This window comes from Ranitomeya imitator, chromosome 2 (genome assembly GCF_032444005.1).
Source record: "Ranitomeya imitator isolate aRanImi1 chromosome 2, aRanImi1.pri, whole genome shotgun sequence".
Lineage (NCBI taxonomy): Eukaryota > Metazoa > Chordata > Amphibia > Anura > Dendrobatidae > Ranitomeya > Ranitomeya imitator.
The window spans coordinates 135,387,195-135,404,420 of NC_091283.1; the positions used below are offsets into that span (position 1 = coordinate 135,387,195).

General features: G+C 43.4%; 1 protein-coding gene across 1 annotated transcript in view; it reads left to right on the plus strand.

The window, feature by feature from the left end:
- TEX11 (testis expressed 11) overlaps window positions 1-15,013 on the plus strand; it is a 222,369-nt gene extending 207,356 nt beyond the window's left edge. Inside the window, exons 27-28 of the mRNA XM_069754504.1 lie at window positions 12,150-12,314; window positions 13,802-15,013. Coding sequence (XP_069610605.1) covers window positions 12,150-12,314; window positions 13,802-13,867 — 231 coding nt within the window. The 3' untranslated portion in view covers window positions 13,868-15,013. The remainder of the gene's footprint in view (window positions 1-12,149; window positions 12,315-13,801) is intronic.
- Window positions 15,014-17,226: the final 2,213 nt, after the last annotated feature.

Below are 17,226 nucleotides of genomic sequence, written 5' to 3' on the forward strand. Positions count from 1 at the left end.
GTGTTATGGAAGCCCAGGTTGCTTTGATGCCAATGCACATCTGCATTGTTCGGTCTGGTGTCTCTCATCTTCCTCTTGACAATACCCCATAGATTCTTTATGGGGTTAAGGTCAGGTGAGTTTGCTGGTCAATCAAGCCCAGTGATAATGTTGTTTTGAAACCAGGTACTGGTTCTTTTGACAGTGTAGACAGGAGCCAAGTCCTGCTGGAGAATTAAATTTCCATCTCCAAAAATCTTGTCGGCAGAGGGAAGCATGAAGTGCTCTATTATTTCCTGGTAGACAGCTGCGATGACTTTGATCTTGATTAAACACAGTGGACCTACACAGCAGATGACATGGCTCCCCAAACCATCACCGATTGTGGAAACTTCACACTAGACCTCAAGCAGCTTGGATTTTGGCCTCTCCACTCTTCCTTCAGACTGTGGGACCTTGATTTCCAAATGAAATGCAAAATTTACTTTCATCTGAAGAAAATACCTTGGACCACTGAGCAACAGTCCAGTTCATTTTCTCCTTGGCTCAGGTAAGATGCTTCTGGCGTTGTCTATTGGTCATGAGTGGCTTGACAGAAGGAATGCGACACTTGTAGCCCATGTCCTGGATACGTCTGTGTGTGGAGGCTCTTGAAGCAATGACTCCAGCAGCAGTCCACTCCTTGTGAATCTCCCCAAAATTTTTGAATGGCCTTTTCTTAACAATCCTTTCAAGGCTGCGGTTATCCCGGTTGCTTGTGCACCTTTTTCTACCATTCTACCATACTTTTTCCTTCCACTAAACTTTCCATTAATATGCTTGGATACAGCACTCTATGAACAGTCAGCTTCTTTAGCAATGACCTTTTGTCGCTTACCCTCCTTGTAGAGTATGTCGATGACTGTCTTCTGGACATCTGTCAAGTCAGCAGTCTTAATGTGACGCTAGTCACTTCTCATGGCCAAGTCATGAGTCAGAAGGGTCAAGGAGTCCAAGATCAGAAGCCAGGAGGGCATGTTATAAACAGAAGGGAAAGACAAAAGTGTAGTCAGGTAATGCTTTGAGGTCAGAGTACCAAGAGGATAACGGATCAGAGCTGAGGGGTTAAACAGGCAGATCGTCAGTGCAAAGTCCAAGGTCAGGCAACAGATCAGCCATATAGAACTCAAGGCACAGGAGAACGAACTGCACAGGCTGAATGTACATTTGGCAGGGGTCTGGGAGAAGTTGCTCAGTTAAGTAGGCATGGCAATCACCCGGGATAGTGAACACAGCATAGCCATCCAAAGTACTGACAGTTTCAGCACACCCCTGTACCAGATTGGACGGCCGAGCTGTCAGTAACTGCATCCCAGACACCCTGAGGGGTGAAACCGTGACAGTACCCCCTCTTCTACGGGAGCCACCGGACCCCCAGGCAATTTTAGATGGAAGGCCCTGACTAACCGATCGGCCTTCACATCTCGAGTAGGGACCCAGGATCTCCTATAGTCCTTATCCCCTCCAGTGGACGAGATACTGGGGGGAGTTACAAACCCTCCAAAAATCCACAACCCTCTGAACCTCATACTCCAGGCCACCGTGTACTGAAAGCGGAGGAGGCGGGGATGAGGGAGACCATGCAGAAGGGACATACTCCTTTAACCCCTTAATCCCATATGACGTACTATCCTGTCGAGGTGACCTGGGATTTAATTCCCAGTGATGGGATAGTACGTCATATGCGATCGGCCGCGTCCACGGGGGGAGTGTGGCCAATCGCAGCCGGTGTCAGCTGAATATCGCAGCTGACATCCGGCACTTTTTGCCAGGAGCAGTCACAGACTGCCCCTGGCACATTAACCCCTGGAACACTGCGATCAAACATGATCGCACTGTTCCGGCGGTACGGGGAAGCATCGCGCAGGGAGGGGGCTCCCTGCGTGCTTCTCTGAGTCCATCGGTACAAGGCGATGTGCTCACCTTGTACCGAGCGTCTCCTCCCTGCAGGCCCCGGATACAAAATGGCCGCGGGGCTACATCCGGGTCCTGCAGGGAGGTGGCTTAACAGCGCCTGCTCAGAGCAAGTGCTGGTAAGCCTGCAGCCCTGCATGTCAGATCGCTGATCTGACACAGTGCTCTGCAAAGTGTCAGATCAGCGATCTGACCCTATAACATGATGCCCCCCTGGAGCAATGTTATAACGTAAAAAAAAAAATATTCACATGTGTAAAAAAAAAAAAAAATCAAATTTCATTTGTAATGAAATCCATGGACAAATGAGTCCATGGTCTTTCTGGAGCGAAGCTCAGCCAGCATCTGCCTAACTTCCTCTCCAGGCTACCAGTTTTACCTAAGTGTGAAGAGTTTCCTAATAAATAGGAGCATAGCTCCCACTGGTGGACTGGAGTATGAAATGTGTTGTATGTTTGTGATACCTGGTAAAGAGATCTCCTTCATTGCCTCCAAAGTAACATCACTCCCCCCTAGAGGAAAGCGACATTACTGCAACAACCAGGACCCTGGGGCGCTGCACTGACATAAAATAATCTTTTAATCTTTCAAAAGCCCTGATCGGACCCGGCGACCAAACTTTGAGATACGCCCCCTTACATGTAAGGTCAGTAAGTGGTTAAGCAATCTGTGAAAACACCTTGGTAAATTTTTTGTAATAGTTGGCGAATCCCAGAAAACGCTGCAAAGCCTTAAGATCACGAGGTTGAACCCAATCGATTATGGCCTGACCGTTCCCAGGGTCCACCTTAAACCCTTCTGCTGACAAAATAAACCCCAAGAAAGATCTCCTGAACAGAAAAAGCACATTTCTCTGATTTAGCAAATAGAGTCCCCCCTTAGCCTCTGTAACACAACACGGACATATACCTGGTGAGTTTCCAAGTCTGGTGAGAAAATTAAAATGTCATTGAGGTAAATCACAACAAATCTTCAAATGCAATCAGAGAAAATATCATTCATAAAATTTTTAAACACAGCAGGTGCATTAGATAATCCAAAAGGTATGACAAGTTTTTCAAGCAGACCCTCAGACTGTTAAAAACACCGTTTTCCACTCATCACTAGTGATAAGTGAGTATACTCGTTGCTCGGGTTTTCCCGAGCAGGCTCGGGTGGTCTCCGAGTATTTGTGACTGCTTGGAGATTTAGTTTTTATTGACTCAGCTGCATGATTTATGGCTGCTAGCCAGCCTGAGTACATGTGGGGGTTGCCTGGTAGCTAGGGAATCCCCACATGTAATCAAGCTGTCTATTAGCCGCAAGTCATACAGCTGAGGCAAAGAAAACTAAATCTTTGAGCACTCATAAATACTCGGAGACCACCCGAGCAATGAGTATACTCGCTCATCACTACTCCTACTACTACTACTAGAAAAAGGTACCCGAGAGTCTGGGTGACATCCTCGGCCGTCACCCAGACTCAGATGTTCTCCCGTTTGTTTGATAGCTTCAGGCCAAGTTGGGCAATTCTTAAGAAAATGTCCAGATAGACCACAGTATATACAAAGACTGAGATCCTGTCTCTGTCTTCTCTCTGCAACTCGAAGACTAGCAACTTTAACCTCGAGTAAATGGACCTGCTCCCGGGAAGTATAACATGCAGCCTGCTGTTCAACATGCCTCTCACAGATTCTGTGGTCCATTCGTATGGCCTGAGTCATGGCCTCCATCAGAGTACAAGGGGGATCATGGAGGACCAGAGCATCCTTGAGTGTCTCGGAAAGGCCTCTTTGGAACCGGCTCCTGAGAGCAGCATCATTCCATAGAACTTCAGTGGACCACTGCCGGAACTCAGTAGGGTCATTCCATGTCAAGTGAACCAATGATTTTTGCCACTATATTTTTAATTCTTTTGAGATTTTGTTATTTGGTAATAGTGTGTCAGAGAATGCAAAATGTGAAGAAAAAGATAGATTTTTTTAAAATTTTTTTAATTGATTTTCAAAGTTCAGAAAAAGTGCGAATTTCGGTGTTGCCTGCCTTTACATTTCTCCCCATAACTCAGGCTAGAAGAAAAAAATAGAGAAACAAAATAAACACCATTCTACTCAGAACTGTACAGGCTTTCACCAGATATGTCACAAGAGTATCTTTGATAATATTTTACCTATGCGAACACAAGCGCAAAACTTTAAAACATATTTCCGAAAAAAAACGTTTAATTTAAAAATTTCAAAAACTGCACATGTGCCTGCTATGCTCCTAGCCACATCTGTACCAAAATACAAGCTGGGATCGTGATGGGATCATATTTTAAAAAATAAAACTATTACAGTGTCATTTCAAAAATCTTGCATTCAGATCTGTTCAGCCTGTGGTCTAACAGTGTGAGGTCTATATTTACCAAATAATCCATGATTTTTAGATATTACTGTATTATTTTATAATATTACAGCTTAGAAGCAGGAGAGGACAGAGGATAAGCTTTGTTAGGGCTTAGAATGACCAGGGGTAGGCAGTGAATGCAGAGCAGATGACAGGCCGGCAGCTCGGGCCTCCAGAGGCCACAATCACACCAAATCTTACCACCCAGGCAACTCCTCAAATGGAGGGAGAAAAATATTCTTAACATCCAGTCCATGTATTGTACAAACCAGGACTACGAAGAGGAGAGTTTGTGAAAACCTCGGTTACAGGAAGCAGAAAGGGGGATCAGCAATACCGCACTGTCATCCCATGTAGTGAAACAGAAATTAAAACAAGGGTTTTTTCATTCAGCAAAGAGAGTGACGTCCATGACGTGGTAGAAGGCGGCACAAGATCGGCAATGGATGACATAACTGGTTATGTGTCCTGTGAATATGATTGGCGCTGGTGGCGGCTACTTCAATAAGTTCAATAAGTTGTAATTTGAAAAGAAAAAGGGAAGAAACTCACACAAACATAAAATCAGATGATTCAAGGCTTTAAAAAAAAAAAAAAAAAAATTTGACAGGTCCCAAGTTGAATCCCTGTACAAATATAAACAAGAACACAAGTAACACACATGCATGTTTTCACAATTTTAAAACATACTTTTTTTTTTCACAATTGCGCATCAAAATTTTGAATTTGATTTCTCCAAAACAAAATATCAAGAAACAGTCTTGTGACATATCAAATAAAAGCTGAGAACAATGATGCCTTTCCCAACTCCTTTATCTTAATTCTAGCCCGAGATATGATAAAAAATGTAAAGCCATACCAGGCCAAAATCCACACTTTTTCAAAACTTTAAAAATGTATAAAAAAATTAACTGATGAAGAAAAAAATTCTAAACTTTTAATTTGTAATTAACTAAAGTTGTACTTCATAAAAAGAAACAAAAAAAAATCTAAAGACGTCAGGTAGAAAAAATATTCATATTTGGATCACTTGATATGGAATGACCCAGTACAGTAGTCCTCAGCCCCGGTTCATGATCTTAACCTCAGCATCCTGGAATCTGTCGGGTTTGTCATATATCAGACATAAACTGTCACAAAAGGCAGCAACAGAAAATCGTTCTGTAGCTTGTGGGGACAAAGAAAATGCCCAGGTCTGAGGACCTCCTCGCAGTAGGGACATGAATATCCCCACCCACTGGAACTCCTCCCCTGACGGCTGGGGACGCAGGGTAAAAAATAGCTTACAGCTCTCCCTGAATACCCTAAACTGGTCTTTCTCTCCCGAAATTTTTCAGGGAGGGATATCACAGGTTTGGGAGAGACCAACTGTACATCAGAGGGTACTGACATCACAGCCAGTGGGGGGCTATGTGGGGGTCTTCATCAAGTTATCTGATCCTGCAATTGATATTGTGATGACTCAAGACTCTGGCAATTCTTCGCCAGATCCTGAGTCATCTGCGTCAGATTCGCCACATGGTCACAAAGCGTGTGAACAGGATCCACACTGGCGAAAAATAAAAACATATGGGCCAGACGAAATGTAACGCTGATCAAATCAAGGGCATTCCAAGCATTGGCATTTATGACATCAGGGTCTCCCCGACATAGATGAATTTACCTGGCCTCCTATCTTTTCATTTAAAAGAGGATGTAATCTAAAAGATAGACTTGTGAAATCGAACATAGGCACCGAAAAGGTTTTTATACAAAGGACATTGGGCTCCCTGAAATTGGGGAATTTTCCCTGTCTGGGTTGTGCCTGTTGTGGTAATATGCTGAAGGGGGATTTTTTTCATCATCCACACACCGGGAAAAAGATCTATATTAAAGACAGATATACGTGTACCTCTAGTTTCACAATATATATATGATAGTATGCCCATGCGGGTTAACGTATGTGGGCGAGAAGACTATGGAGGTAAAAGCACGTATTGGGAAACACAAAAGCACCATCAGGACTAAACTGGTGGAATTACCAGTCCATAAACACTTTATTGATAGTGGACATTCTGTTAGCCAATTGAGGTTCAGAGTGATTGATAGTGTATCAAGTCTTAGAAGGGGAGGAGATAGGATTAAGTTGTTAAAGCAGAAGGAACTTAGGTGGATATCCAAGTTGAGCTCACTTCATCCAAGGAGTCTAAATGTGGATTATAACCTGCAGATATGTGCCTCTTGAAGGTTATTGGGATTTTCTGTGTGGTTCGTATATCGTGTTGGATTGTTTTTAACATGTTTTTAATTAAATTTTTTGACTGTAGGTTTTAATGTATGGACGACCAAGGGATAAGGGGACTGCGTGTCCTGAATTACCTTTGAGATGGTCTGGCCCCTCCTGCCCCTGCTTGCCCATATTGGATTTGTTGATGTGGTTTTGTAATATAATGCACTGTATTGTGTTATTTTTTTTCTCATTTTTTTTTCTCCCTTCTCTCATAAATGTCATTAAATGGTTAACCCCTTTCTGACATGGGACGTACTATCCCGTCGAGGTGGGGTGGGCCCCCATGACCACTGGCGGGATAGTACGTCCAGCGCGATCGGCGGCGCTCACGGGGGGAGCGCCGCCGATCGCGGCCGGGTGTCAGCTGTTTATCGCAGCTGACATCCGGCACTATGTGCCAGGAGCGGTCACAGACCTCCCCCGGCATATTAACCCCTGGCACACCGCGATCAAAGATGATCGCGATGTGCCGGCGGTATAGGGAAGCTTCCCACAGGGAGGGGGCTCCCTGCGGGCTTCCCTGAGCCCCCCGCAGCAACGCGATGTGATCGCGTTGCTACGAGGGTCTCACCTCCCTCCCTGCTTCCTCCAGCCCCGGATCCAAGATGGCCGCGGATCCGGGTCCTGCAGGGAGGGAGGTGGCTTCACAGAGCCTGCTCAGAGCAGGCACTGTGAAGGCTGCAGCGCTGCATGTCAGATCAGTGATCTAACAGAGTGCTGTGCACACTGTGAGATCACTGATCTGTGATGTCCCCCCCTGGGACAATGTAAAAAATTTTAAAAAAAATTTTCAAAATGTGTAAAAAAAAAAATAAAAAAAAAAGATTCCTAAATAATGAAAAAAAATATATATATTATTCCCCTAAATACATTTCTTTATCTAAATAAAAAAAAAAAACAATAAAAGTACACATATTTAGTATCGCCGCGTCCGTAACGGCCCGACCTATAAAGCTGGCCCACTAGTTAACCCCTTCAGTAAACACCGTAAGAAAAAAAAAAACGAGGCAAAAAACGCTTTATTATCATACCACCGAACAAAAAGTGGAATAACACGCGATCAAAAAGACAGATATAAATAACCATGATACCGCTGAAAGCGTCATCTTGTCCCGCAAAAAACGAGCCACCATACAGCATTATCAGCAAAAAAAAAAAAAAGTTATAGTCCTGAGAATAAAGCGATGCAAAAATAATTATTTTTTCTATAAAATAGTTTTTATCGTATAAAAGCGCCAAAACATAAAAAAATGATATAAATGAGGTGTCGCTGTAATCGTACTGACCCGAAGAATAAAACTGCTTTATCAATTTTACCAAACGCGGAACGGTATAAACGCCTCCCCCAAAAGAAATTCATGAATAGCTGGTTTTTGGTCATTCTACCTCACAAAAATCGGAATAAAAAGCGATCAAAAAATGTAACGTGCCCGAAAATGTTACCAATAAAAACGTCAACTCGTCCCGCAAAAAACAAGACCTCACATGACTCTGTGAACCAAAATATGGAAAAATTATAGCTCTCAAAATGTGGTAACGCAAAAAATATTTTTTGCAATAAAAAGCGTCTTTCAGTGTGTGAGGCTGCCAATCATAAAAATCCGCTAAAAAACCCGCTATAAAAGTAAATCAAACCCCCCTTCATCACCCCCTTAGTTAGAGAAAAATTAAAAAAATGTATTTATTTCCATTTTTCCATTAGGGCTAGGGCTAGGGTTAGGGCTAGGGTTAGGGTTTGGGCTAGGGTTAGGGCTAGGGCTAGGGTTAGGGCTATGGTTAGGGCTATGGTTAGGGCTAGGGTTAAGGCTACAGTTAGGGTTGGGGCTAAAGTTAGGGTTAGGGCTATGGTTAGGGCTAGGGTTAGGGCTACAGTTTGGGTTGGGGCTAAAGTTAGGGTTGGGGCTAGGGTTAAGGTTACGGTTAGGGTTGGGGCTAAAGTTAGGGTTAGGGTTTAGATTACATTTACAGTTGGGAATAGGGTTGGGATTAGGGTTAGGTGTGTGTCAGGGTTAGAGGTGTGGTTAGGGTTACTGTTGGGATTAGGGTTAGGGGTGTGTTTGGATTAGGGTTTCAGTTATAATTGGGGGGTTTCCACTGTTTAGGCACATCAGGGGCTCTCCAAACGCGACATGGCGTCCGATCTCAATTCCAGCCAATTCTGCGTTGAAAAAGTAAAACAGTGCTCCTTCCCTTCCGAGCTCTCCCGTGTGCCCAAACAGGGGTTTACCCCAACATATGGGGTATCAGCGTACTCAGGACAAATTGGACAACAACTTTTGGGGTCCAATTTCTCCTGTTACCCTTGGGAAAATACAAAACTGGGGGCTAAAAAATAATTTTTGTGGGAAAAAAAAGATTTTTTATTTTCACGGCTCTGCGTTATAAACTGTAGTGAAACACTTGGGGGTTCAAAGTTCTCACAACACATCTAGATAAGTTCCATGGGGGTCTAGTTTCCAATATGGGGTCACTTGTGGAGGATTTCTACTGTTTAGGTATATTAGGGGTTCTGCAAACGCAATGTGATGCCTGCAGACCATTCCATCTAAGTCTACATTCCAAATGGCACTCCTTCCCTTCCGAGCCCTCCCATGCGCCCAAACGGTGGTTCGCCCCAACATATGGGGTATCAGCGTATTCAGGACAAATTGGACAACAACCTTTGGGGTCAAATTTCTCCTCTTACCCTCGGGAAAATACAAAACTGGGGGCTAAAAAATAATTTTTGTGGGAAAAAATGTTTGTTTTATTTTTACGGCTCTCCATTATAAACTTCTGTGAAGCCCTTGGTGGGTCAAAGTGCTCACCACACATGTAGATAAGTTCCTTAGGGGGTCTACTTTCCAAAATGGTGTCACTTGTGGGGGGTTTCTACTGTTTAGGTACATTAGGGGCTCTGCAAACGCAATGTGACACCTGCAGACCATTCCATCTAAGTCTGCATTCAAATGGCACTCCTTCCCTTCCGAACCCTCCCATGCGCCCAAACAGTGGTTTCCCCCACATATGGTGTATCATCGCACTCAGGACAAATTGGGCAACAAATTTTGGGGTCCAGTTTCTCCTGTTACCCTCGGGAAAATACAAAACTGGGGGCTAAAAAAATAATTTTTGTGGGAAAAATTTTTTGTTTTATTTTTACGGCTCTGCATTATAAACTTCTGTGAAGCACTTGGTGGGTCAAAGTGCTCACCACACATCTAGATAAGTTCCTTAGGGGGTCTACTTTCCAAAATGGTGTCACTTGTGGGGGGTTTCAATGTTTAGGCACATCATTGGCTCTCCAAACGCAACATGGCGTCCCATCTCAATTCCTGTCAATTTTGCATTGAAAAGTCAATAGTGATGAGACATACGGTATTATGGCACATAGATTCAGCATTTTACTTTTTTCTTTTTTACACTAAACACCCTATGAGAGCTGTGAGATGATTGGCTTTTGCATTTGATGACTTGTTTGGGAGTTGGTGATTGGTTGTGATAGATAGATGGTGTATTGGTGGGTTTTAGTCATGTGGATAAACTGGTTGAGACACGGTGTTTTATTGGTTACTAATGTGCATGCACAAGAAACAGTTGCACAGATTGGTGAATGAATACCATGGTAACTGATATTTGCCTGACTTTTGGGGTGGTCATATCTCTATATATGTGATAATAAGGTTTAGTTTTTTGTTTTTCTTTATATATACTAGATGTGTAATGGGTCGCTATTAAATGTATATGTATTATGTATATTTTATATTGTATATTTCGTGTTTGCTAATATGTTAATAACATGGGCGGTCATGAGATGCTGATTGGAGGTTGTGAATCTACTTCCTATATAAGACCACCATTTTGACTGTATTGCATGCTTGACTCGTTGCATTTGGCACAATAAAGGACTTTTTATACTTCACCTGGATTGGATGCTGTCCTTCACTTTGCTGCGTAATGTAACGCTAGTCACTTCTCACTGCCAAGTCGTGAGTCAGAAGGGTCAAGGGTCCAAGGTCAGAAGCCAGGAGGGTATGTCATAAATAGTGATGAGTGAGTGTACTCGTTGCTCAGGTTTTCCCGAGCATGCTCGGGTGACCTCCAAGTATTTGTTAGTGTTTGAAGATTAAGTTTTCATCACCCCAGCTGAATGATTTACAGCTAGTAGCCAGCTTGATTACATGTGGGGATTCCCTAGCAACCAGGCAACCCCCACATGTACTCAGCCTGGCTAATAGCTGTAAATCATTCAGCTGCCGTGATGAAAACTTAATCTCCAAACACTAACAAAAACTCGGAGGTCACCCGAGCGTGCTAGGGAAAACCCGAACAACGAGTACACTCACTCATAGTAACATAGTAACATAGTTAGTAAGGCCGAAAAAAGACATTTGTCCATCCAGTTCAGCCTATATTCCATCATAATAAATCCCCAGATCTACGTCCTTCTACAGAACCTAATTGTATGATACAATATTGTTCTGCTCCAGGAAGACATCCAGGCCTCTCTTGAACCCCCCGACTGAGTTCGCCATCACCACCTCCTCAGGCAAGCAATTCCAGATTCTCACTGCCCTAACAGTAAAGAATCCTCTTCTATGTTGGTGGAAAAACCTTCTCTCCTCCAGACGCAAAGAATGCCCCCTTGTGCCCGTCACCTTCCTTGGTATAAACAGATCCTCAGCGAGATATTTGTATTGTCCCCTTATATACTTATACATGGTTATTAGATCGCCCCTCATCATAGTCATAAACAGAAGGAAGAGACAAAAGCGTAGTCAGGTAACGTTCTGAGGTCAGAGTACCGGGAGGATAACGGATCAGAGCTGAAAGGGTTAAACAGGAGGTCAGTATGAAGTCCAAGGAGTCAGGCAACAGATCCGGCATATAGAACTCGAGGCACAGGAGAACAAACCTCACAGGCTGAATGTATGTCTGGCAGTGGTCTGTGAGAGGCTGCTCAGTTAAGTAGGCATGGGAATCACTTGGGATAGTGAACACCTGGAGGCAGCTGACGCCTCCCAATCACAGATTGGATAGTCAAGCTGTCAATCAACACACTGACAGCTCAGCACACCCCTATACCAGATTGGATGGCCATGCTGTCCATCAAAGTACTGACAGCTTCAGCATGCCCTGTACTGGATTGGACGGCCGAACTGTCAGTACCTGCATCAAAGACACCCTCCCTGAGGGGTGGAACCGTGACAGTTCCCCATGATTGTGGATCCTACTGAAACAGGCTAAGGGACCTTTGTAAACACTTAGGAAGCCTATGCAGGTGTTTTTTTGTCAATTATTCTAATTTACTGAGATAATGACTTTTGGGTTTTCATTGGCTGTAAGCCTTAATCATCAATATTAATAGAAATAAACACGTGAAATAGATCACTCTGTTTGTAATGACTATATAATACAGGAGTTTCACTTTTGTTTTGAAAAAAAATTACTTTTTGATGATATTCTAATTTAGTGAGAAGCACCTGTAGATCAAGCTGGGTGTTAGTGTATACTAATAAAGGTATATTTTAATATGGGCTTGTTGTAAACGCTGTAATGGCACACTTTGACTTACATCCACATATATATTCTTTTTATTCAGGAAAATTACCCAGAGATAGAAACCCTATGGCTAATGACTCGGGCTTGGAACAATGGGATTTTCCATTACAGTGCAGAAAAATACTTAGATGCTGAACGCTGGTGTACATTGGCACTGTCTTGTCTGAGTTACTTAGGATCATTGAAGAGCAACTATGAAAGCAAGGTATTTGGGCAAAAATAGAAGGATATGACATTTTAAAACACATGATTTTATTGTACATTTTATTGTATTGTATTTTTTTACTAATATGATTTCTGGTGGAGCAGATTGGCTTTCATGCACAGTTTAATTCTGAGGGCAATGGTCAGTGAGTCTGCAATTTGGTTCAGGCTAAGGCTACTTTCACACTTGCGTCGTCTGTCCTCCGACGCAATGCGTCGTTTTGGGAAAAAAACGCATCCTGCAAATGTGCCCGAAGGATGCGTTTTTTTTCCCATAGACTTGTATTGCCGATGGATCACGACGTATGGCCATACGTCGTGTCCGTCGTGCACTGGATGCGTCGTGTTTTGGCGGACCGTCGTCACGAAAAAACGTTCAAGGGAGCGTTTTTTCGTACGTCAGGTCCTGCATTTCCTACCGCGCATGCGCGGCGGGAACTACGCCCCCTCCTCCCCGGGACTTTAGAATGGGCAACGGATGCATTGAAAAACTGCATCCGCTGCCCACGTTGTGCCGAATTTTCACAACGTCCGTCGGTACGTCGCGCCGACTCTTAGCGACGGCCCCATACCGACGGAAGTGTGAAAGAAACCTAACAGGAAAAACAAACCACCATTATGTTGCCTTTGGCTCTCATTAACAATGTAACAGTGTATGAATTAAGATAATATTTTTGTTTCCAAATAGAAAATCTAAACTTATTACATGTTAAATAAAAAGGAATAACGAAAGAAACTTACTAAACTTAGTCAGCTCCGATTGGGAAAATGGACAGAACCACAGGAAGCTAAACCTTCTTGAACTCTCTGAAAGTAAAGAGCAGGTGTGGGAGGTACCACTCCAAGTCATGCCCATGGGACTCAACCAGCAACTTAAGCATCTGATTAAGGGTACCATTGAATTGTTCACACAAACTATTGGTTTGTGTATAATACGAACTTGATACCAGGTTTTGCACCTGCATTTTCTTACAGAGAGCGTCCATGAAATGAAACATGAACGGAGTCCCAAATATGTCCAAAAGGGCTTTTGCCATCTTCTCAGGCCTAATTGAGGACAGAGCCACTGCCTCTGGGTATTGGGTAAGAATCTACTACAGTAAGGATTAGATGGTTTCGAGGTGCTGAGGATGGCCAGTGGCCCAACTATGTCCACAGCAATCCTCTAGAATGGCTCCTCTATCACCAGCAAAGGGATTAGGGAAGCTTTGGGAGCATGCCATCCAGTTGTAGAAAAAGGCTGCTACAGCAGAAACATTGCACTTGAGGGGTTATCCAATACATCAAAAATTAAAAAATAGCTGCCAATGAAACAAAAAAAACAAAACAACACTGGATGGAACATTAGGTAAGTGCTATGTTTTTTTGTATTATTACATTAGCTAATATGTTGGATAACCCTTTTTACATGGTTGTAAAAAAAATCTTATGTGTAATTCAAATATATACTGTATATATTAGACCATATATTTATATTTTCAAATTTAGATGACTGTCATCTACAACAATATTCAGGAAAAAAGTTCAAGAGTAAAAGAAGCTTTGAAGGACTGACGCCTACATTTGCTTACAATTTGGTTGCAGATAAAAAAAAAAAGTTTCTATTTTTCGTTAGCTTAGTAGTCCAAGAGAGAAATTTAATTTGATGTGTTAATAAAATGTTTTGGTGTTCAATGTTCAAATATACTGTACAATTTAAGCATAGCAACAATTTTCGTATATGCAAGTGTATAGCAGTTCACTTTCTTTGCAGCAGCTCTAGAACCCATTTCCTTATTTGGGCACATTTATCAAAGTGAATACTTTAGTTTTCTATAGAACAGAATAATATACAGAATGTTTATGGAGCCACTGTTTTTTTTTTTATACCAAAAAATCTTTGTACATCAGTTGCACACAGTGCGATTTGAAAGACATACCATTACCCCTTTTATGACAAATGAAAGGACTTTAACTCTGACAGAAGGTTGTCTGGAAACTATGCTATGTGTGTCTATGAAGAGAAAGGTAAAATAGATAAGTACCCATACGTTGACACTAAAATAAAGCGAGGCTGAGTGGTGAAATATAGCTCACTTAGTGGAGTTGTGCATGTCACAGCTCCAATGTAAGCCTGTATTAAAGAAAGCCTTCTGCTGTCACGCCAGCAGATAGAAGATCCTCTTCTTCTGCATACAAATGGATAAGAAGTGGAGTGTAGGCGTTTCATGATGCCCATGCGCTGCTGTAAAAGTTGAGTAGTTCCACACTCTGATGCAAGTTCAAGTTGCTTCATTGATGCGTTTCTGGTTCGAAACGAACCATTGTTCAAAATATACTAAAGATAAGAAGGTTGCAGTTCGAACCAGAAACGCGTCAATAAAGCTACATGAACTTGCATCAATGTGTGGAACTCGTCTTCTACAGCAGCGCAGTCATCACCAAAGCCTACTCTCCACTTGTTATCGACATATGCCTAGTTTAATAGCTTAGTTTAATAGCTGTGTCATATTCCACAAGCTGAACTTTAATCATATACTGGTGTTTGTCCCACTGTATTTCTGCATGTTAGCTATCATTTTCTTCCACGATTTTAGGTTTCATTTAGGAAAAGTTTAACAACCATTTTTTATTACATAGCTTTGAAAAATGAGACCCTTTTTTTTTTACTGTAGTTACTGTTTGGTGGGTTTCTTACCTTTTCTTGTGAATAAAATGTAAATTAAAATAGCAGTTTAGTGCTTTGTTTTTATTTATTCTATAACTACTGTAGTTCTCCAGTATATAAAATTTGGTTAGTGTTCACACATTTACCAGTAGTATTACTTTATATGACTGTTCCTGGATTTCTTCGCCTTAGTTAGGTCATGTGATTTCCTGGGTTAACCACTCAGAATTGTATGCCTTTATGTTCTGTGAAGGGGGTCACTATTTCAGCACCAGAACTGCGTGTTTAATGAAATTGCCTAAATTGTATTACTGAAATCCACAGAGAAGAACAAACTCGTATCACAGACACTCAGGGCCGTATTTAGAGTTTATGCTGCCCTAGGCACTTTTAGTGCTACCTCCCCCTTTGGTGAGTGTGACCCTATCGGCAGTGACTTTAGCAAGAATTGCTGATGTGAACGTAGCCTTTTGCAGCAGATCGGGCAGTTTTTCTGCATCTGCCGCGTAACGGATCACTTGCAGCCACACTGCGTTTGGCCTCATTCATTCCCTATGGGATTTGCAGCACTTGCTGTGAATCTGGCAAATGGGGTACCATACCTCCCAACTTTTGAAGAAGGGAAAGAGGTTTAAAGTTTGCGGCACGCGTAGTGCGCCGTGGCACATTTTAGGCCATGCCTCTGACCACACCCATTTCACAACTAGTCACACCCATATCCACGTCACAACCACACCCATTTAGCACTGCTGATAACACTATTTCATAAACAATAATTATAAACAAAAAAAATATGGCCACACAGTGCTCCATACTGTATAACGACCCCACACAGTGCTCCATACTGTATAATGGCCACACAAGATGCTCAATACTGTATAATGGCTACGCAGTGCTCCACATACTGTATAATGGCCACACATGATGCTCCATACTGTATAATGGCCACACATGATGCTCAATACTGTATACTGGCCACATATGATGCTCCATACTGTATAATGACCCCACATGATGCTCCATACTGTATAATGACCCCACATGATGCTCCATACTGTATAATGGCCACACATGATGCTCCATACTGTATAATGGCCTCACATGATGCTCCATACTGTATAATGGCCACACATGATGCTCCATACTGTATAATGGCCACACATGATGCTCAATACTGTATAATGCCCCCCTCCCATCTTGTATGCATGGCTCATATCCCCCCTCCTGTATGTATGGCTCATCTCCCTCCCATCCCATATGCATGGCTCATGTCCCCCCTCCTGTATGCATGTCTCATCTCCCTCCCATCCCATCCTGTATGCATGGCTCATCTTCTTCCCATCCCATCCTGTATGCATGGCTCATCTTCTTCCCATCCCATCCTGTATGCATGGCTCATATTCCCCCCCCCCTCCTGTATGTATGGCTCATCTCCCTCCCATCCCATATGCATGGCTCATGTCCCCCCTCCTGTATGCATGTCTCATCTCCCTCCCATCCCATCCTGTATGCATGGCTCATCTCCCTCCCATCCCATCCTGTATGCATGTCTCATCTCCCTCCCATCCCATCCTGTATGCATGGCTCATCTTCTTCCCATCCCATCCTGTATGCATGGCTCATATTCCCCCCCCCTCCTGTATGCATGGCTCATCTCCCTCCCATCCCATCCTGTATGCATGGCTCATGTCCCCCCTCCTATCCCATCCTGTATGTATGGCTCATCTCCCTCCCATCCTGTATGCATGGCTCATCTTCCTCCCATCCCATATGCATGGCTCATATTCCCCCCCTCCTGTATGCATGGCTCATCTCCCTCCCATCCCATCCTGTATGCATGGCTCATATTCCCCCCCCCCTCTCCTGTATGCATGGCTCATCTCACTCCCATCCTGTATGCATGGCTCATCTTCTTCCCATCCTGTATGCATGGCTCATCTCCCTCCCATCCTGTATGCATGGCTCATATTCCCCCCCCCCCCCTGTATGCATGGCTCATCTCTCAACCGCTCCTGCTCCCATCTTGCATGGCTTGGCTCCCCGTCCTCCTTCATCCCCCCCGTCCCCTCGTCCCTTATACTCGCCTTTCCCACACCACACGGCCGCGCCAAACATCCCTCTATCTCTGTCCCAACTCTCGGTGCAGCACCTTCTTCCTGCGTGAGCGGTCATGACCTTAATGAGCGGTACCACGTGACCGCTCACTCAGGAAGAGACCAGGCATCGCTGGAGCAGGGTGAGTATGACGTCTTCAAGGAGGGTGGGA